Here is a 16269-nt window from a genome sequence, read left to right as displayed (position 1 = left end):
ATCATTCCCACAGGGCACATCATTGATAAGACTTTAAAAGCTCCATAACCAGCTACCGATCCCCAAGACAGGGTAACCACTCTCTGTCCATGAAAACATAAAGACAACATTAGACTACCCTTTGACAGGGGTCATCCGCTGGAGTACCGGGAAGTAGTTAGGACGGTGCCTCTTATGTCTGCCATTCCCGGAGTCCATGCTTGCAAGTCAGCCCCCTTTTGTAAAGGCTGTACGATGTCTGAGTATGAGGCAGAAGAGACCCTAGAGATCGCTTTGGTATTGTTGAGGGATTGGTTTGACCGGTGTGCAAACCTCAACTGCAGCAGCCCTTCCTACTCTAATCTGTGTGTGTGAAGGCTGTTTAGTGCAGTGTTGTGTGAACTGCCTCCTTTTGCCTTTGATTCAGTGGCTGAAGGTGCTCACCAGAGGAGCCTCATCCTTTCTAGCCAGGTAGAGGTCCAACCAATCCCATATTTCTTGGGGGTCAGTGAAGAAAGTCTTCTTTCCATCTGTCATCAATTTTAACTTGGGAGGCAATAGCAGCACGCAATATATTTCTGTCTCACTGACCCATTTCATCCCCTGCATGGGTCCAGCATACCTAAACAACTAAATTTTCTTTCACACGCAATCCAGACATCTCCACCTGCCCAGACTCCTACTTGTACACATCTCATACATTCGCAAAACCACATATAGTGGGAGGGCATTTTCCTACATCATTCCTAAAGCATTGAACGACTTGTCACTGTACATCAGAGACTTATTGATCCTTGAGTTCCACAAAAGTCTGAAGACTTGGCTCTTCGAATAGCTCCCTGCTTGCGCTGGGCATGACTTGATTCATACCTGCTCAGCGCCAGAATACCCCTCTGGTTGACAGCGCAGTATACAAATCCTCAGAACAGGTAAGAAGAATGATGTTGCTGTACCTAAGCAGGGTAGTCTGGGAAGATCAGCACTGTGTTGCCCACTACTGTCTACTACCCTTTACCACAGGATATTTGTTGCATTAGAAAATGAATATTTCTTCTTTGTTCCCCGGGTGAATTATAAGTTCTCAGTAGGCTCATTTAATCTGTGTTTTATTAGGGACAGTGCTACTGGTGCTCAGATACCTGGTTGAGGTGGACAAGCAGCCCCACTCAGGAGCATATGAATGAAAATGCCTTTGCTCGCAATCTGCTCACAGCCTTTTACCCCAGTTGTAGACAGCACATGACCTTATATTGAAAGGTACAGCTTCTGCTTGGGGGTGGCACTAGTAGTTGTAAAATACTCTTGCGCTCTTTGATGACTTTTTATAAAAGAACACAATCAAATGTTATGATTCGTCAAAAACCTTAGATTCACAAAAAACTTTGTGTTACAAACATGTCCATTACGAAGGGCCATATTCTGCTGAATAAAAAAACAAAACAGAAAAACAAACCATTCCCTACCAGCATGCGAATGTTGTGAAAATAAAGCCTCCAACGCCAACATCGCAGGATCGTCTGACTCGGCCTGTAAAATAGAATTCAAAGCAATTAGAACTACATTTCAGACTCCCATATTGTCACGCAACAAAGATTCAGGGTCAGAACAAAACTGTCTTTGCCTCGAATAATCACATCTACAAAATGCATGAAGTTCTGCCACGTTTCTCTTTTAATGCAAAAAGAACAATCGATGGACAGAATGCAGAACAATGTCATACATGCACCCCAGTACAGGGATTTGTGCCCAAATCCATCTTTTTTTGCTCACCATGCCATTCCAGTTAGGACCAAGCCATATGCAAATCAGTCTTGACCCTGCGCCCAATGGGAACAGTCCAGCCTGAACTGCCAGGTCAGGTCCTCCCTGGACTGGACACAAGCATCCTAGGACCGGTTTCGGGCTTTCAGCCCTCATCAGCCAGGATAGTTTGACTCCAGTGGCATGGAGAGCGCGGGACCCACGTCTTGGCATACCCGTCCCCCTCGGGGTGACAAATGCAAAAAGAACAATTGATGGACAGAATGCTGGATTTAACCCAGATCTCTTGACTGGGGGGTGAATGTATGATTTATTCAGCAATCCGTCCATCATTTGTTTGCGTAGCACTTTTCACCCTAAGTGGGATGGGTATGCCCAGACCTGGGTCCCTTGCTCACTGTGCCACTGGATTCAAGCTTGCCTGGCTGATGAAGGGTAATACCCAGAAACCGGTCCCAGGATGCTTGTTTACGGTATAGGGAGGACCTGGCTTGGCAGTTCGGTCTGGACTGTTCCCATGGGGCACAGGGTCAGACTGATTTGCATATGGCTGGGTCTAAACTGGGGTGGCATGGTGAGCAAAAGCACGATGGATTTAACTCCGATCTCTTGACTGGGGGTGAAAATGTATGATTTATTCAGCATTCCGTCCATCATTTGTTTGCCTAGCACGTTTCTCTTTTAATGACATCTTATGTATTGATTTGATAGTAGAGCAACATAACATTTATAGCAAATGAGGCACAGAGGAAAGAGAATCTAGTTTGTTTTAATTAATCATATTCATCACTTTTCCATGATCAATCTAGTAACATATTAGAGGGATAAGTAAACCTGATGTATGGCACAGCCTAGAGCAAATCTACTTCTAAAGTGTGGCCATTTGTAAACAAAACACAAACAGCCCACTTTATTACACCTTCAATGCAATATTTTAGAGCATAGCAAAGTCCAGAAACTTTATTTAGAATGATTTAGCAAACAGTATTTTTACTCGAAACAAAATTTCCTTACGTGAGAAACTACAAATAAGCTCTCAGTATTTAGCCTTCATTTAGTATTTGATATGAGATTACTAGAGAGAGACACCCATGATATGAATGGAAGGAACAAAAACCAAGGGGATGGAAGGAATGTCTGAATAATTTTCAGCTACTAGCGATCACTTGGGGATGCATTCCCGTCCATCGATTTTAGCCTACTATGCCTCAGTAGAATAAGACCAACCAAATGGAAATCATTCTTGCTCCTGCTCCAGGAGGAACAGTGAGCACTGGGCTACTAGGTATCCTCCAGACAGGGGCTCCAGCAAACCCAGCTGGTTATTGTTGTGCTACATGTGGCTTATTATATACTTGTATCAATCATATCTTTACCCCATGTAGAACTTAATGTAGAACAAACAAGAGAAACCAATTAGGCACCTATCTGCCAGCTAAAACAAAACGTGTTGACTTCAAAGCATCGATACTGGAAAAGTTGGTGCTGGAGACGATCAAGAAAGAACCAAGCTTAGTAAAACTAATTTGATAATAATGAGAAGGGATATGACTTGGGTACCAATGAACATCTTTGACTTGAAAATGAATCTTGTCAGATAATCTTTTATGTGCAGGAGTTGATAAAGCAGAGCTCTAGCCTTGGACGTACATACGATTGGCATTTTCCACTTACATAATTATTTATTAAGCAATACATGTCTACAGAGTGTATCAGAACTATCACAAGTATTATTATAAACTACTCAGGAGAGGATATGAAAATTAGGGTTAAAGGTTACAAAAGCCCCAATCATATTTCAACACACTCTAACTTATTAGTCTATTCCCTTCCCAATGTATCTATTATAGTATTGATTATTGTTTAACCAATCCAACCCACACTACCATATCAGTTCTCTATGATTTATTATGCCAAGCCAAGTACAGTTTCTCCACACACCTAATGCTGTCGGAATTCAGCCTTTCAGCATCTCCACTTAGCAGCCGGTCTATTAGTATAACCCTATCTCTGCACTGGTACCTTGTAGACCTACTTATATTGCCAATAGTGTACTGTGGAGCAAAGAGGGGTATTTTTTGTTCAGCTCTGCTTTGCCACAAAAATGCGCAAAAAATGCATTTTTACAAAAGCATACGGAAGTTCATGCTACTTTTCCTTCTTCCTTCCACGACTTCTCTCTACAAGACAATCTTCCCTTGCCGCTGCATTTCTAATGTGTATCAGGGAACTGAAAATTTTCTCTTCTCTGCCTTGTTCGTTTGAACATTGTCAGAAAAATACACTGTTTCTAAATTGAAAACATTGCCAGTGAGCATACATTTTTTTTGCATTAATATTGAGTCAGCTTTTCTAGGCTCTATGCTATCAAAACAACAAAAATACTATAAGTGCTGCCTGAGACATGTATTTTTAAAGTTTTAAATAAAAATGTAACCCCTCCCCCCCTTATGCAAAGCTTGCATGACCACCCCAGAGGAAATGAGCAACCCCTCCTCTGAGATCACTTCAAATCATTTCTGGGGGCTGCTCCCTCCCCACTGTGATTGAAGTATGGGTGACTGGGGGAACAAAGAATGAGTCTGTCCAGTCATCTGAGACCAGCCTGTGACAAGGGGGGCCCTTTGAAGTAAACTAAGATCCTGGGTAGTGCCGAAGTGGCCATCCTGCCAGAGGAACAGAAACACCTCACACACCCAAAGCTTTCTCTCCTGCTCTGGGAGCAGTTTTTACAACTCATTTGGGGTTAAGCACTCAGAGGGCTGCAGCTGGAGGCCAATGTAAATTAGCCCCCAGAAGCTTTAGGCAGGGAAAAGTTAACTTTCTAAAAGTAACTCTTCCCTAATATTTTTTTTTTTTTTGTTTTTTTTTTTTGAAAAAGTTTTTATTGAACAATAATTCGGTTACAAGTATGGGCCTACAACCACCCGGGCCGGCCGCTAGGTACATAAGGAAATATACACATATCAAGGCTGCAGTCCGTTCCCAGGGCACTGCCCCGCAGTGGTTCAAGATAGTTCTCGAAGAACAGCAAGTGTCAGTCCAGCAAGAACAGAAACAAAAGGAAAAACAATAAAAACAAAAGGCGAGTTACGAGGGATACCAGTGCGGTTCAGGCTCCCCCCGGGAAACTCCAGTCAGAACATTTGAGCAATCCGCTAAAGAGAGGAGTACCGGGGGGCCGGGGACGGAGGGGGAGGGGGGGGGGGGAAGGGGGTCAAGGGAGATGAACGTCCATATGTAGTTGTTACAAAAAGCGCCAGGAGCCGTCAAGGGTCAGGGGGACATGGCGATATCAGTGTCTACCAGGGGGGGCGTACAGATGCCTCCGCGATACGCATTCCATTGACCCCAAATTCTACCCCATGCCCCCGGCTTGCCACGGGCCACATACACTGTCTTCTCCCGAAACATACACCAGTCCATATTCTCCTTCCATACTGACACGGTGGGCGGCCGTTGAGCGCCCCAAAGTTGCGCTATATCCCTCTTGGCAATCATGTTCCCTAGGGCCGCCCACCGAGTCTGAGCCGCGTTGTAGTCATTGGGCTCCCACACATTCAGGACACAGCGACGCACCTCCGGCAGCAGCACAACCCCGGTGACCTGTCCCATAACCGTGTGGACCCGGCGCCAGTAGTCCGCCACCTCGCGGCACTCCCAAAGGATATGAAGAAAGGTGGCGCTGAGCCCGCAGCCTCGTTTACAGAGCCCGTCGTCGGAAAATCCCATCGCGACCAAGCGCGGACCCGTAACATACACCCGGTGGAGAATCTTGAGCTGTACCAACCGGAGACGAGCCGGAATGGCAACCTCCTTGGGGGACGACAGTGCAGACTGCCAGTCTTCGTCGTCCAATTCGACCCCATCCCCAGTCCAAGCCTCCCGAAGGCGCACCAGGAGATCCGCCCGGTGATTAATCAATTTTTTATAAATTAAAGAAATAGTACTATCAGGGACATGTCCGTCAAGTACGCGGTCCTCGAGGGGCGAGGAAACAGGGATCTTGGTCCCCTCCCCGAAGACCGAGAGCAGGGCGTGTCGAACCTGGGCGTAGCGGAAGAACTCCCTGTCGGTCAGCTCGTATTCGGCCTGGAGCACCGCGAAAGTCTTGACCGCGCCCTTGTGCCACAGGTCTCCCACTTTGCTAATACCAATCGTGTCCCACTGGTCAAACCCCTTGGTGGTCCACAAGCTGCCCAGGCGGTCGGAGGCAAACAAGGGAGTAGCACATGTCATTCGCTCACTCCAGCCCATGGCCGCAGTGGCAGCCCTCCAGGTCCGCACAGCAATCTTAGTAGGACCCGTAAGGGTCCGGTCAGCCAGGCGGGAATAAAGTGCCCTGTTGTAGTTCCCGCCGGGAAGCAGGAACTTGTCCATCTCATACGCCGGATTCAAGCCGGGCGCATACGTGGCGTGGTTAATGGCAGATAGCTGCGAGGCCCAATAGTACCTGCGAATGTCAGGAAGCGCGATGCCCCCGTCATACCAGGGGAGAGTGAGCTTGGCAAGAGCAATACGCGCCCGGCCGTTCCACACCAGTCTCCTCTGCAGGCTCTCCACCTCCCGAAAGTAGGCCACTGGGATAACGTCGAAGGAGTTCTGGAGTGCATAGAGGAACCTGGGAAGGGACATCATTTTAAACAGCGCGGCCCGACCCAGCGGGGACAGGGGCAGCCTGCACCACCGGGCCGTGTCCTCACGCAGTCGCCGAAGTGGACGCAGAAGATTCTGTTCGTAGCGAGCCACCGGGTCCAGCGAAACGTATATCCCCAGGTACTGAAAGCCGCTCAGAGATATTTGAATCGGGAGCCGAGGCGGCAGGAGAGGAGGACCACCAGCGATGGGATAAACGCAGGATTTAGACCAATTGATCGTGAGACCCGAATTGTTCCCAAAGGAGGTCAGAACGTCAAAGAGGACGTTGAGTGACTGCCGCGGTGAGGTGAGATACAGGAGAATGTCGTCCGCATACAGCGAGACCCGATCTTCAAAGCCCGGGCCCCACCGGATCCCTCTGAGCGAGGGCTCCCAACGGAGCCAGGCAGCGAGTGGCTCCAGGGCGAGAGCAAAAAGCAACGGGGACAACGGGCACCCCTGCCTCGTGCCCCTGCCGAGGGCAAAGGGCCGAGAGACCCGCCCATTCACCACCACTTGAGCCATGGGTCCCGTGTAAAGGAGCCTCACCCTCTTCCCTAATATTTATAAAAGATCCAACTTCACCAATGAATTGGCTTTTAATAAATATCACTGAGTCAAAGAATGAAATTTCCAGCTCTTTCCAGGTCAAATATAGCATTATTAAAGTAACAGTGTAACCTAGTGCTCTCCTATGGAACAGCTTGTCTTGCTACAGTAAAAATTGCTTTAGGGGCTTTATCATTGTAAGGACATGGGTAACATGAAACTTTTACATGCCCTACTATTAAATACTATGAACCCTGCCTTGTGGCCTACTTGTTATATTGACTTATTAATATTTCAAAGGAAGGTTTTGAGTTGCCAAAAGGGATTATTTTGACAGGTTGAATTGGCAGTTTAGAACTGCATAGCCAGGCCACGAATGGTAGGCTTGCAGTCTGTTTGCACTGTCACTGCAGTGGTCAGTCCGTCAAGAAACTTGTTTATTTAAACTGTAGTCTTTAACCAATCCCAATATACATGCCCAATATATAAAACATTAAGACCAACCAGTAAAAGATTTCCTAGATAATGAAGGTCATCCTATTGCACAAACTCATCAGTACATAATCGTTAAAAACCAAGTAGTTAAACCTCTATAAAAATCCCTTCACAGCTAATAAATATCTCCTTAGTGCACAAGTCACATCTAGATACCTCATAGCTAATAAAAAGTGAGCAGCTTGTCTTCGATCCAGTATTTCATAAAGATAGCCCTGAAAAGTGCTTTTCGTGCCGATAATAACCACAAACTACCTAATGTAATATGTAAAGCATTACAATGTACATTCAAACCCCATGTGCAATTTCTATTGTTATTTTAGAGTACCGTCTTTGCAGAAGAACAAGGAAGGACTGGATTCACCTCGACTCCCGGCGGAATTTGGTTGAACGTTAATATATGGGAACGTCTCGCTATTTTGCCAAGAAGGTCTCAAAAACAGACTAGATACTTTATTGTTCAGATACCTCAGATTGTGTTCTCTGGCACAAAGTTTGGTCAATACTTGCAGCTTGACTGTGGATAGCCTTAATTGTAAGTTAGTATTTGCTATTACCGATATACTATTACATATCTCACAGAAAGTTTTTCTGACATTGTGTACCCATCTTTATTCACTATACATTATCTAATTTTGACATGGTGTGGTAGTTTTTTGGGTTGCACCATTTCCTATACAACTCCAAAATCTAATCACATCGGCACATGCTAAGTAGCTCCAGGCAGTTAGGTCAGTTTCCGTTCTTATGGCTTAGATCATTGTAGAAGACGGTAGAGACCAAAGCTTTTTCAAACATTTGCCCTCTCTAAAATCCAATCAAGTTTTGAAATTGAGGGTGCATCATAGCAAGGCAGGATGATAACACTGGTCTTAAAGATGGCTCACCATATTTGTTACTAAATTGTTTGAGCCCATACACAGAGGAAAGGGCTCTTGCTTGTAGGACTTTGTTATGCTTTTTCTACTGCAACTTCATTCCAAATCACATCCCTAAATATTTAAACCTCTCAACTGCATCGGGTGGGCTGGGGATGGCTCCCAGGTTCGGCTTATGGCTGCTGGGCTGGAGTCCGGCCTTACATTCCTCTGCTACATGGTTTGCGGGGGTCTGGCCTCTGGTCTCGGACTGGAAGGTCGGCTTGGCATACACCTACTGCCCTTTGCATTTGCCGGACTGCTGGCTTCGTGAGTGTGTGGCAACTGAATTCTGCTGCTGTCTGCGGAAGTTTTGGCGATTTCTGAATACTTGTCTTCCTGCGATTAGGGCCTCTGGCAGATTGCAGTCTTTGCGGAGCTGAGGATTCAAACTCAAGTCAGGTGTCACCTGCGGCTGTGCTTCCTATTCACTTGATTCAACGGGCCTATATGGCAGAGCTCACGCTGGATTGGCCTTGAGTTGAGCTCCCCCATCATGGACTAAACGGATCCAATACAACCCCAGATAGGGTTTGAACCCCATAAGGACGCGACCTGCAAGTCAGTGGATGAGAGGGTGTAGCTAGGAAAGAATTACAGTGTCTTCGGTGAGCCAGATACTCATGCATTGCTGCTGCAGATGAACATCAGCCTTCATGGTATTGATTCTAAAACTAACCACTTAACAGACCGACTGGAAAAACATAATTCTCGTCTTGAGAAGCAAGAAACACAAACCACTGATGTAGAACAACGTATTTCCACCATGGATGTGGATCACACCGCCTTAAGTTTCAACTATCAAAAGCTCTGCACTGAACTCCTCAATAAAGCAGCCAGGAATGTGGACTTGGTGGCCCGCTCTAGGTGCAACAATTTGTGTCTGATGGACATCCCGGAGTTTGCCAACAACGGAAAGATGGAGCCTTTTGTTGAGAAATTGTTATGTGACCTGTGCAATGCAGACTCTTTTCCCAAATGCTTCTGGTGGAGCGGGCTCATTGCTCTCTGGGCCCCCAATTCGTGCCGGAGGCCCTCCACCCACACTGCGCCCAATCATCGCCGGGCTTCTGAATTATCAGGACCGTAACACAGTGCTACGCTTGGCTTGGGAAAAGGGGGCCTTTCTGTACCAGGGTTCTAAGCTTTCTATTTCACTTTGTGGGTGCAGGAGACCTTGCAAGCTTTTCAGGAGGTGAAGGCATTTTAGCGAAAAACACGATACACCTTATGCCATGTTGTACCCTGCGTGCCTCCGCTGCAAATTGAATGGCAAGGTGACTGTCTTTACATCTCCTCTTGAGGGTCTAAATAACATCAAGTGAACCCTTGGGGGTGTTTTTGCCGACGTCGCAATACACAGTCTTCCATCCCTGGCAGTGACATTGGCCTCTCAGATGTTATTGGGCTTGACACTTTAATGCCTTAGGCACCCTCATTCCTATCCTCCTCTTCGCTGGGAAGGTGCTATTCCCCGTCCCTCTGGGTGTGTGGTTTGGCTTCTATATTGTTTCCATGTAACTTCGACAGCTGCCTGCTTACTGCTCTTTTTTGGGCATGCTTGGGTCGATGGCTATGTGCCAGTGGAGCACACTTGGATACTAATGTATGGATGATCATTGTTTCCTAGACATCGCTCTTAAGTACTCAATGTTATATTATGGTGATTGGCCCTCCTCTTCGGTTGTGTGGTTCGGATGGTTGACTGTATTGAGGTCACCCCCACTGCACTGCATATTATATTTATTGGTCTCTTCAACGAGTTGCGGTTTAACTTTGTTACTTCATTATTGGTACTGTTCTTGTTTACAGGGGTTTAACTGACATGGTTGTAATCAGTGTGGTTGGGAGGGGTTGTTCTATTTACTGCGCTGTTCACTGTATTAGCTGCTGCTCTCTTACCACCCAAGGAGCATTGTCTATCAGCCTGCTTTTGGTTGTAATGCAACTGACAGGTTTGTCTTCCCATCACTTGTACTACCGGCACCATGCCTTGCGTTACATGGCGCATAACACATCTATGATCTCTGGCCTCAATTTCATCTCCTGGAATGTGCCGGGTCTTTATGACCCTCGAAAAAAGCAGAATCTACTGTTGTATCTGACATGTCATAATATTCAAATTGCTGTCCTGCAGGAGACGCATCTAAAGCCCTCAGCAGACATACCATTCACTAATAACTGGGCCTCTCGCAGACTATATGCCAGTTACGCGACAGAGGTTAGGGAGGTGTTTTTATTGATTAAGAAGTGTTTGATGGTCTTTCTGCTGGCTGAAATCACCGATACCCAGGGAAGTTTGTTTTCCTGCAGTTAACAATACAGGGGAAACATCTTCTAATCGTCATCATCAATACCTATGGGCCAAACACAGATGTTCCATATTTCTACTGCGCAACCTGGAGGCACTGCTGTAGTGTACTCGGTGGGGGGCTTTATCTGGAGGGCCTGCCATCCTGGGAGTAAAGAGGGTACACATGACCATTGGTTCACATGTGGAGAGTTCCTTTTGAGACAGACACACCAGAGATATCCGATGGGTGTGATTTACATCACCAACAACTACAGAGTCTGTCGCTATTAGAGTGTCATGGGATCTCCACTGTTTGAATCTCTTTTTGTGTGAGTGTAGGTGTGAATGAGGAAGTTCGAATGGTATGAGAGACTTGTGGATGGTGTTTGTGGGGTTTCTTATTCATGTATTGATTTGCGTCTCTTAGCTATTACACGTTGTTTTAAAAAAATGTTTTCGTGATTACCTATTATGTGTAGAAAGAATATATGAAACAATTCAAATAACTGATAACCTCAGAGATGTAAAGATATGTGACTACAGCACATCTAAATTGTTGTGATGATATTCTTTTCTAGGTAACTGTTTGTTGCATTCAATTCTCGTATATATGTATGTGTAGATAATTTTGTATTTGCCTTGTTTAAGCAACTGCACAATGATAAAACAATTTTAAACATAAAAAAGCACAAAATAACTATGTATTGAGAAAAACTAAATAAAAAATATATATATTTTTGACTAATTGTGGTGTACGATAGAGACATTGGGGTTTGCGTTAGTCTTGAGCCATTATTGGCCATTTCAAGAGTAATATAGGTCAGTCCAGAGGTTTTTCTTGTTAGTTGTTGGGTACACTGTACACATGTATCTACTGTCCATGATTCTTGGGCTAGGCTTGATTACTGGTTGGGAACCCCTGATATTTGCGGCTGGGCCACACGCGATGAACACCTGCCAAGGACTTTTCCGTACTTGCCCATGTTATCTCTCCCTCCAAACACACAGCTTTTTCTTGGAAGCTTTCCCCTCAGGCGTTGTTGGATCTAATCTTTCGCTCGAGCATACACCATGACATTACTGACTTTTTTACGACAAACGAAGGCTCGGTGGACTCAGTGGGCAAGGTTTGAGCAACCTTTAAGGTTTACATAACGTGGTATGTATGTGTCTAAACACTTTTTGATTCGGAAAACGTAAACAAGTCCGTTGGAATGAATGGAACAGCGACTTAGACACCAGGGGCGCAACACTGAGAATGCATAAGATCCGTATCGAGTAGCAGAGCTCCACTCTCTTTTACCCGAGTACCACAAATTGGCAGACACTGAAAGCTAGCATCTGTCTCGCTGCTCCAGGGCGCATGTGTACGGGGAATCTGATAGGCTGAGCCAGACTCTAGCCCATCTGTTAAATCGCCACTGGGGTCCCCAGGCCATTACTCAATTGACTTGAGAAGACTATATTCTGATATTTGATATTGAGGATATACTCGCAGATTTTGTGGACTATTATACTCATTTATATACTTCTCGACATTCATATAATGGAGAGAACTACACTGCTTATTTCGATTGCTTAACTCTGGAATGGCTAGAAGGACCCCGACGTGCCTCTCTAGCAGAGCCTCTGACCCTGGATGAGATAACTACAGCAGTAAGTAGACTACCCACCCCTAAATCCTCAGGGAGTGATAGCCTTATCTTGCCAGATCGGGCCGGCTAAATCCCAAACCGCTCCACTTCCCACAACCTCGGGACGCTTTTTGCCCTTTTGCACTAATTAAAACCTGAGGAAAAGGCTCTAGCTGTCTTTCTTGACACCACTAAAGCTTTGAACTTTCTAGAATGGTCATATTTGTTCGCGGTTCTTTGTAGAATCGGGATCCCCAATCCTTTTTTGGGCGATTGATCCGGCTACTTTACACCATAGCTCTGACTCTGATCCGGGTGAATGGTCTATTGTCGGTCCCCATTCTAATCAGCAGAGGAACTCATCAGGGATGCTCTCTATCGCTTTTGCTTTACACCTTGGCGACTGAGCTGATGGCCTCGCCGTTAGACAATTACATGAGAGTAGGTGCCTGGCTTTTTCGCAATGCAATTTAGTGATCTCTCTATATGAAGATGACATCACCCTTTGAGTAACCCGGAGGAGAATCTTGATCCCGTCATACGAGAATTCTCTTTGTTCCAGGTGGTAGCCGGCCTAGCTATCAATTGGACAATCCTACATTTCCCCCCTCACCCGCCACTAAACTTTGCCCGCTTTTGCTGCCTTTACAATGGGTAACGACTCTCTCAAATACAAAGGGTTCCGAGCCAGTGCTAGCAAATGTGATGTTTTACTTGAGAATTATGGAGCAGTGATTCATCAATTGGTAGAAAAGTTCCACTGTTGCATTACATTATCCCTTTCATTGATGGGACGTATCACCATAATAAAAATGGTCATACTTCCGCGGCTACTCTAGCTTTTCTTAAGCATACTTATTCCTTCCCCTCGCCACTTTCGCTGTATGCTCCACGCCCATATGGTGCAATTTGCTTGGGGGGGGCATCCCCCACTCTGCTGGGAAACACTAACCTTACTGTATGATCAGGTAGCTTTACAGCCCTTGATTTTGAACTTTACTTCCTCTGTTCTCAGGCTTCCTTTGCCTACTATTGCCTGCAACCTCCCCCCTACCTGGCGCACTATGATCCTAAAAATGACCAGGTGTGCCCTACCCCACTCCCAGCTCTTACTGGCCAGATGTCAAGCTAACTGCGCTGCAAAATTGACACAGTAGCATGTACGCAACAGGCCAGGATCCGCCTCTAGGATAAACTTGGTTTCAAGGTACTATATTCTCCTGCGCAGAAGGTCTTGCAGTTCCTACTCTCTTGTATATTGCAGGAGGGACTGGCTGTCCAACGAGTAAGGCAATGGGGTATAGCTGAGATGAATGGTTTCTTTCCCAATGGGCAATTCTGCAAACGCCTCACACCTGAAGCTATTGTACCACTAGAATCGCTAGATCTCTTTACTTTTTTCCTATCAGAGCACTGCTTAGGGAATACTATTCAGATTTCCCAGCGGGACCCAAGAGTGTAATACCTTTACCCTCCTTCTCATTGCGTCTTCCTTGAGGCACCTCCAATCTCGCCTCTATGCTCCATACCCATAATGACAATATTGCCTGCATATAAAAGGCAGGTGATATGACAGCCCTTCATTTTAGGGCAAAAACTATTTGTCGCTGCTAAAGAACAATAAAACCTTTGTAAACTCATTTCCTTTTTTACTCCCACCTGTTTTACATCATTTGAAGAGGGTGGTTTCTGGCTTGGTATTTAGAAATGTCATGGAGGAATTGTGACCTTTTTAATGGATGTCATTTTCTAATTCTTTTACCATTTTTTGAAGGGGCTCTACAAAGACCCATATGTTCATTTAGCCAAATCCCCTATTTCATTATCTGATACTTTTCCTACAGTCTCTCTTACGTCTGTCCCGTGCTCCTTGAAATCTTAGTTATTAACTGTAGAGCCATGCGATATCTCTCTTCTACCTATTTTTTTGAAAACTGGGGAGATTTTAATATCAGTTTTCGACGTACCTTGCCCTGAAGGCAATTGGCACTCCTGCTTACTTGATTACTTATTACTGCAGATGTTTTTTTGGCATTTGCATTCAATTGGACTTTTCCTTTTGCTCTTCACTTGTAGGGTATTTTATCTTTCCTGTCTCTAAATTGTGCTTTCTATATCTTTTTATTCTCCTGTCAATTCTCCTGGTAAATGCAATGTAAATTTTATAATCCAAGTGTGACCCCCTTTTTTTATTTAACATCGGCCATATAGCGGTGTAAACTGATGGGGATTCTTCCCTTATTAATAACTCTGTGGGATCCGCCACTGACCCTTACTGCAATATATTCTCATCCTATCGTCAACTGGTCTCACTAATGATGGCATACAGGTATTAGCTGGTTTTAGTCCTGAGGCAAGTACCTGCAAATGTGAAACATCATTATTTAATACTATAACTTCAAAATTTCCTTGCAGACTTTTTTGCATCAGCAACATTATGTGCAGCATGCAAGAAGTTAACAAAGTGGACGTCTAGAAGTTCAGTGAAGAATTGGGGTCATGTACTTTAGCACCTTCTTTATCTGAAGTACCAGTTCAAATGCAGATCTCATCAATACTACCTGAATTTATGGCAAGGCCCGGAGGCCAATATGATGCATAAATCCTTTATTGCCCTCATGCACAGCAGCAACAAGAATATTAGAATACAATAAAACTCTAGAACATAGAACATGCATATAAACCCTTCACAAGCAGCCATCTTCCTTCTTTTGTTGCCGCTATACACTGATAAGTACATTATTTTATCCTTAATTTTGGGTATGAGAGTTTTGAGGTCAATATTAATTATTTAAATGATTTATTGAAGTTAATGATGATTTAAGTGATTATTCGAGTGGAAGAAGCTTATGTTTGGACTGGGGTATGAGGATCTTAAGGTTTAATGTCTTACAATTCCAATTTTAATCTTTTTATTTAAAGCTTTGATTCTAGAGGTATACTTTTTATTTAACGGTTTGAATCTGGTGTTAAGCGTATGCCTGAAAGATAAAGGTTTCAGCCGGGGTTTTTCATTTGAGACCCTGTGAGAAGTTGGCCTGGTATATGCTGTTCACTAGTTAAAGTGGACACCTTGCACCAGTACAATTCGACTCTTATGGTAGATAGGTTTAAGACAACCTTTTAAAGAAAGCTATCCTAGTGGTAGCTGTGGAGAGCAGCCTTCAGGCTAAGTCTTTAGAGGAATGTAAAGCAGCTTGTTTTACCTTATAATCGCTTGAATTACTAAATGAAAGGACACCACACAGGTATATATATCAAATATATATGTATTTATTACTAGACACACTCTACTAATCTCTTTATGAGATTAGAAGTCAGGAACATATGCACAAATCAACATTTCACAATAAGTTAAGCACAAATATGGCTGGGACCCTAGGGGCGTACCAGACCATATACTAAAAAAGAGACTTAGAGATAACGACTTGCGAGGAGACAAGGCCTTCAGAACCGCTGGGGCCTCACTAATCCACCCAAGGCAGGTAAGTAAAGGACCCACGGGAGACGCACGCAGTGTGAACACAGCCGCGGATCCCAATTGACTTCTATGGAGCAAGTCGCGGTTGGAAATTTAAAGTTTAAGGATACTTCGGCAGAGTCTACAAGCAAGTCACTTACAGGGTAAGTAGTTCTACAGCCAACACCCAAAGGAGCACCGTAGTTGCTGGAGTTACCTCACCCAGGGAAGCCGAGTGCATAGGTGTTTTTTGGTGTCGGGTCGCGGCGTCGTTTTCAATGGGAGCCAAAGAAGACTTGCTGCTTGTGAAGACAGAAGAAGTGTCCGGTGGAATCCAAGGCTGGATTCAGAAGAAGGAAGACCTGAAAGCAGAGGAGACAGTGTTCAAAGTCACTTGGCAGTGACCAGGGGCAAGGAAGATGGCTGCCCACAGACGTTGGGTGATTTCAGGTGATCACAGGTGTCTTGACTCTTCAGCCACAAGGTCCAGGAGGCGTCGACGACAAACAGGAGCTGGATTCGGCATGTCCCACGAAGTCTGCA

At 45.0% G+C, this 16269-nt stretch overlaps 1 protein-coding gene across 1 annotated transcript in view; it reads right to left on the bottom strand.

The window, feature by feature from the left end:
* The window catches only part of COX20 (cytochrome c oxidase assembly factor COX20), a 116234-nt gene that overhangs the window by 29368 nt on the left and 70597 nt on the right, over positions 1 to 16269 (bottom strand). The window contains exon 3 of the mRNA XM_085609278.1: positions 1443 to 1506. Within this exon, the coding sequence (XP_085465404.1) occupies positions 1443 to 1506 (64 nt within the window). The remainder of the gene's footprint in view (positions 1 to 1442; positions 1507 to 16269) is intronic.

The sequence above is a fragment of the Triturus cristatus genome, chromosome 6 (genome assembly GCF_964204655.1).
Source record: "Triturus cristatus chromosome 6, aTriCri1.1, whole genome shotgun sequence".
NCBI classification, from domain to species: domain Eukaryota; kingdom Metazoa; phylum Chordata; class Amphibia; order Caudata; family Salamandridae; genus Triturus; species Triturus cristatus.
Note: the sequence above shows the minus strand (reverse complement) of the source record. Positions and strands in the feature narration are given on the sequence as shown.